Genomic DNA, 6,320 nt, shown 5'->3' on the forward strand with positions numbered 1-6,320 from the left:
GCGGCCTTCGTGGTAGCCGGGAAGTCGAACTGGGCCTCGGCCGGGTTCCGCAGTTGCATCATGACCGTGGGCTCTGCAGCGCACCGTGACATTCTCCCCCACTTAGGCCCGAAGCTCCGTCTCGGGCTCCAGCCAGTCCACGGGGCGAATGCTCGAGGCAACAGGTCAACCAATCCTGGGCGTTGTGGTACGTCTTGATTGATGGTGAGCCTTGTCGCTCACGATCCAGGGGTTGGCTTGGATTTTCGACAACCAGGGCCACGACAGTAGATGGTTCTGGACCCTAGGCAGTCTTCTGCACACTATCACACCAGCCATGTCGTCGCCAGTCCCGAGTCCAGCGCTGGGGTTGTCGGACGGCACGACCATTCTTTAACTTCGTAATGCATTCTTTCTGTCTTGGGTTTCTTCAATTGTCGGTCTTGAATATACAAACATGCAGTCGTCCTGGTGGCTTCCATTGGCGTCCAGGGCGGTGGAGGGAGTCCGTTAGAACTCCCTGACCACAGCCTCCTCGTCTAGAGCAGACAGGCGAGGGCTGCGGTGTAAGGTCGGCAGACCAGCACGCTCCCGGACAGTTCTCGTAGTCGGTGATGAACGAACCGTAGTCGGCCAGTCGTGAGGGCCGTACCCATTGCTGAGAGCAGTCGGCGTACTCGACTAGGTAGTCTTTCTCCGAGGCGACACCTTGGCGCTTGTCCAGGACGCGCGAAACAGGCGAGCTTGAGTTGCTGAACGCGACGTCACCGTCCTGCAGCTCGACTCTGGAGACAAAGCTGTCGCTCGGGGGCAAGTCGTCGGTCAGGATCGTGTCGTCAGTCTCGGAAGTTCGTTCCTGCGAGTCATCCTGGCCGACGGGATCTCTTCGTTGAACGGCGGGGTCCAGTAGCCCTTGAAGGCCTTCAGACGGTCAACGTTGATGGGCATCACACGGTCGGGGTGGGTGAGCAGGTAAATCCGGAACGTGTTGTCGCCTTGCCTGGAGTGGATCCTGTAAGTACCGTGAAAGTGGTAAGCCAGCTTTTTGATACGCTCGTCGTCCGGTCTTGCTGACTTGTGGAAATGCCGGTAGACCCAAACTGGGTCGGCCGGCTGGAGGTCGAGCTTGCGACGGTCTTTAGCAGCCTAGTCACGGTTCTGGCCCTTCAAGAGTTGGGCCTCGACGAGCTTCCTGGTGGCCGTGAACCACGCACTTTGCTTTCTTCGCCATTTTGGTAGCTCGTCGGTCTTCCAGAGGGACTCCTGGTTGACGAAAGCCAGGTGCAGGGGCTGAACCGGGTCCCGTCCGCGAACAGACAGAAGTAGGGTGAGTCGCCCAGAGTCTCCTGGTGAGCCGTCCTGTAGGCCCAGAGGAGCCGAGGCAAGTAGGTATCCCAGTCCGTCTGCGCCGCGTTCACATACATACGCAGCGTCGTAGCCAGCGTAGAGTTGAACCTTTCCACTAGGCCCTGGCCCTGCGGGTGTCCAGGGGCGCTGGCTATCTTGTCGATCCCGACTGTCCGCTACAGGGTCTCAGCCAACTTGGAGACGAAATTGGACCCACGGTCGGACAATAGCTTGTCGGGGACTCCGTACCGACACAGGACCTCGTCCACCAGGACTGTCAGGAAGGTGTAGATCTTCAGGTCGGGGACAGCGAATGCTTCTGCCCAGCGTGTGAAGTAATCCATGAACACCAGGATGAATTTGTTCCCTCCTGGCGTTGTCGGTAGGGGTCCCTTGGTGGCCCCGCAGTGCAGACATTGCTGGCAGTATCGCGCCACATCCTCCCGCCACTGGTGCCAGTAGCCGATAGTCCTTTCTCGACCAAAATGGCCGGACAGGAGCGAGTTGTGACAAAGGTACAACACGTCGGTCGCCAAGGAGACAGGGATGACGGGCACCATGTTGACCTGGGGGTTCCTGAGAGGGGTCTTTAAGAAGATTCTTCGGTAGAGGACTCCTTCACGTAAGGCGTACAGTAGTGCTCATGGGTCCGGCTCACCAGACGCATCAACCATGCGTCCAGAGGCAGGGCTTTGTACTCGAGGTACGCCTTCATAGCCACTACGAACGGATCCTTGGGCTGCTCTGCACGGAGTACGCGATCTGGGAGCACGTAGGTGTCGTCCTCGTATGGCGGCAAGTTAAGCGCGGGCTCAGGTAGGGCCGCCGTGCCCTCCTGGACCTTGATCGTTGACCCTGGCGTCTCGGCACGCGTCCTGGGAGTCTTCCTGGACGACTCTCTGTCGTCCTGCCGGGTAGTTCTTGGTCCTTGGGCACCCCAGGACGATCAGTCCTCATTCTGGCTTGCTCTTCCCTGCTCATGGTGACGGCACCGACCATTCCTCGTGAGATCGAACAGACCCTAAGCCGCTCTTCTGGATGGGCTGGGGTATGAATTCTTCCCGTTCGGCGTCCCATCGGCTCGCTAGGTTCGGTCCTGGCGGCTCGTCGGTGTCGGCAGGGAGGCGTGATAGCCCGTCGGCGCAACCCATTTGGGCTCCTGAACGGTGCATGACCGTGAAGTCGAGGCTCTGGAGGTAAACCGCCTACCTGGCGAGCTTTCCATTGCCCGACTTTGATCCAGTCTTGTACAGCCACACCAGGGCCGCGTGGTCGGTGTACACCGTGAAGTGTCTACTATCGATTTAGGGTCGGAACTTGGTCGTTGCCCACACAAGTCCGTAGCATTCGATCTCCGACGTCCCGTCCTTCTTGGCGATCCACTTGCGCTGGGACGCATCGAGTGCCTGGCTGGCGTACGCTATCACCCGTTGCCGGCCATCCTGTTCTTGCGTTAGGACGGCTCCCAGCGCGATCGGGCAAGCGTCCACAAAGATCGTGAACGGGACGTCGAAGTCCGGGTGCCAGGATGGGAGGGCTCGCGAGTTTCCTCTTGAGCGTGTCCAAGGCGCTCTGGCATTCCGGTGTCCAATCGAAATATTCTTCGGTCTTCAGCCTTTCCAGGGGCTTGGAAATCAAGGCGTAACCTTTGATGAACCTTCTGAAGTACCCGGTCAGGCCTAGGAAGGATCGTACTTGTGCCACGTTATTGAGCGGCCGGATCCTTAGGACGGCCTTGACCTTCTCCGGGTTGAGCAGGATCCCTCCAAGAGTGATAATGTGTCCCAGGAAGGCCACTCTGTTCCTGCCCCACTGGCACTTGGACATCTTCAACTTGAAACCAGCATCCTGGAGGCAGGTCAGAACTTGTTGGATGCGGACCAGGTGCGAGCCGAAGTCTTTGCTGAAGATGATAACGTCATCCAGGTACACCAGGCAGGTTCGCCAGAGGTGATCTTGGAGGACCCCTTCCATCAGGCGTTCGAAATGGGGCACCGCATTGCACAGGCCGAACGGCATAACCAACCACTGTAAAGGCCGAGCTTGCACGTGAACGCGGTCTTCTCGATGCTGTCTTCCGCCATCCTGACGTTCCAGTACCCGGATGCTACGTCCATGGTCGAGAAGTATTTGGCTTTCCCGAGGAAATCCAGGAGGTCGTCAACCCTGTGCATCGGGTAACAGTCCTTGGCCGTGACGTCGTTCAACTTCCTGTAATCGATACAGAAGCGTATCGACCCGTCCGGCTTCCTGATCATTAGGACAGGACTGGCCCATGGACTTGTAGACTTCCTGATCAGCCCGAGATCCAGGTACTGTCGGATTTCGGCCTCCATGATCTCGCCTTCCTTCTGGGTCACCCGGAACGGCGCCGACTTGATTGGGCTTGCCCCGGCCGTGTTGATGTGGCACTCGATCAAGTCGGTCCGTCCTGGTGCCTTGGAGGTCTTGACGAAGAGGTCGAACTTCAGAAGGACCTTCCTGAGAAGTTCTTTTGCTGGAGCGTTAAACTGGAGTCCGTCCAGTCGATCTAAATTTCTTCCTTGGGGCCACTAATTTTCCTGTCAGGGTGCTTATTGTCCCGATCCAGGCTGCCTGGACGTCTAGATTGTCCCGTCGTCTTGTCGGTCACACCAACCGCAGCCAGGTGTTCGGTCGTCCTGTAAAGTCCTGTTGGTCGCCGCCCTGTTGTGCCGTCGGGCTCCTCCTCCCCCGTACTAGAGGTCGGCCTGCAGGTCGACGACGATCCAAATGGAGCCGACGGTGAAAACGGGGCGACTTCCAACTCCGAAGCGTACCTGGGTGGTAGTATGGACGCCAAACCAATCAGTGTGCCCGAAGGGATGGCCAAGACACAGTCGCTCGGGTTTTGCACTTGTGCCCAGACATAGCCTTCGCGTAGCACGTTGAGTGAACGAGCCACATGGACGTTGTCGACCATAGGGTGTCAATCGATCAGGATCGGGCTGCCATCCTGGACAGCTGCCTCGACACGGCAGCGTACCATAAACCTCGTCCGAGCCTTGAGACGTAAACCAGATGTTGTAAGTAATGGAGCCACCGAGGGTGATAGGTCATCCGTTGGCCCGGGGCGACAAGGGTCTGGCGGCTCGCCGGATCCTGGCGAGGTGTCGCGGCGCAGGTGGGGGTTGCGCACAAGTGGGGTGAGCCAGCTTCGTTCCTCAAGAAGGGAATGGTCTGGTTTGTGTTCCAGAGCCGTAGTGAGTTGCTTGTTGTGTCCACCAGGGCACCGAACCTGCGCAGGATGTTGATGTCTAGGATGCATGGGGTCACCGAGTTCTGCATGACCCACACCGGGAATGTCGCGTCCTGGTAGGCAAGCCGTACAGTCGCCGTCCACACACCAAGAACGGGCATGGGCGTGTTTTCAGCCGACACGTGTCCCGTGCGCGGTCGGCGCAGTTCAGGCGACCCAATGTTCGTCCAAAGGTCCTGACTGATGACTGTGACGGAGGCACCAGTGTCCACCAGGGCGGTGGTCGAGCGTCCATCCAAACACACGTGGATGATGGGTGCTTCCGCAGACGACACCGCCTCGGCCTTGGTTGCATTCGGCTTGGACAGGACAACATCCTGTCTTCCTGGTGCGGCTTCCAGAAACACATCCAGGTCTTCAGACTCAAATGGCCAGCCGTACTGGGCCTTGTCAACAGGGTTGACATCTCCCCGAGTCGCCAGGCCCGGTTCCATGGCTGCCGCGCTCCTGGAGGTGCGCCTCAGTTCGGCTCGTAGGAGCCGTAGACGTCGGATGCGTGCTGCCGATGTCTTCTCATATGGGCCCCGGTCTAGGCTGAGGTAGTTGTGCCTTACCCGAAGCGTCGGACGTCTCGTCCTCCAGAAGCTTGCCGGCGGCCGCATCGCTTCCAGGTCGACGATTGGGATCCTCGCCGTGGTGTCCAGGTCGAGGAAAGTGAAGGCGGCCACTCCAGGGAACGTGACCCGCTGTCGGTGCGGGGTCGACGTGTCGGCAGGACAGTTGGGTGCTTCCTCAGCATGTTGAATTCGATGCTTAACGCTAAGTGTGATGTCAACGGGCATTCTGTCCACTACAATTGATTCGTGTAATTCCTTCCAAAATCTGCGATTTACCATGAGAAAAAGAAACATCTCTGCTGTCAGTGGCAACAAGTGTTGGCGTAGAGGACTCCAAATAAGTTTCGCTGTCGAATAGTACCGTTCATTGACGTTGGAAGGCAGTGGGATATGAAGCAGCAGGTAGTCGTAGATTTCGTGTTGGTCGTCTAGTCGGGCTAGATTTGAACGTGGCTTCATATGCCACCTCGTCTTCATCGACTCCGAGTCCCATGCAGTGGCGCTCCGTGCGTTAATATACATTCGAGAAAATGAACTTCAACAGCACCACTTTGTCTTCGACGTTCAATTCGCGGGAGCATTACAACTTCACAACGGCATTTTCGATGGCCTTGGACTGAACAATCGTAGCATCTGAACTCAAGTAGCGGCTCCTTGCTGGAAAATATTTCACCATCTGGTCGAGTACGCTAATGTATTCTTCATCGACATGTCTTTCAGTTGAAGCAGTTTCGTTACCATGTACTTTTTTCGCATGTCTTCGAGAGCAATTCTCAACAAGGCAATGTCGCCGTTGTTCAGCTGAAGGCAAAAAATGGAAGGAGTTCGAAGTAGCGCTGAAGTATTTCTTAAGTTGATTACCAACGTGTCGTGTTTTGCAGTCTTGGTTGAATTACCTTTGATGCCGTGAGTCGACAAAGCATAATAGCATTGTTGAGCGTCGTCAATGTCACCATTAATTTTTGAACCTTCTGTACAGCTTGGTGGCAATGGGTCGTCATATGAGCTTTGGCAGCCAGATTAAGGCGATGATTGGCACAACCCACCAAAGGAACAGACACTTGATGCTGATGTTCGCTGCAGTCTTTGGTTACTCAAAGAATTGAGTAGGAGGTTGTCTTCAATCACCCAATCCGTCGCCTTGTATATTTCTTGGCTGC

The 6,320-nt window shown here is 56.7% G+C and overlaps 1 protein-coding gene across 1 annotated transcript; it reads right to left on the reverse strand.

The window, feature by feature from the left end:
* Positions 1-2,630: 2,630 nt before the first annotated feature.
* On the reverse strand, positions 2,631-5,037 carry H310_11021 (hypothetical protein; the record flags this gene model as incomplete). The annotated part of the gene is made up of 4 exons (XM_008877557.1): positions 2,631-2,877; positions 2,996-3,293; positions 3,353-3,807; positions 4,583-5,037. 4 exons carry the CDS (start codon positions 5,035-5,037, stop codon positions 2,631-2,633), a joined length of 1,455 nt encoding a protein of 484 aa, XP_008875779.1.
* Positions 5,038-6,320: the final 1,283 nt, after the last annotated feature.

Source organism: Aphanomyces invadans (genome assembly GCF_000520115.1).
Source record: "Aphanomyces invadans strain NJM9701 unplaced genomic scaffold supercont1.29, whole genome shotgun sequence".
NCBI lineage: Eukaryota > Oomycota > Saprolegniomycetes > Saprolegniales > Verrucalvaceae > Aphanomyces > Aphanomyces invadans.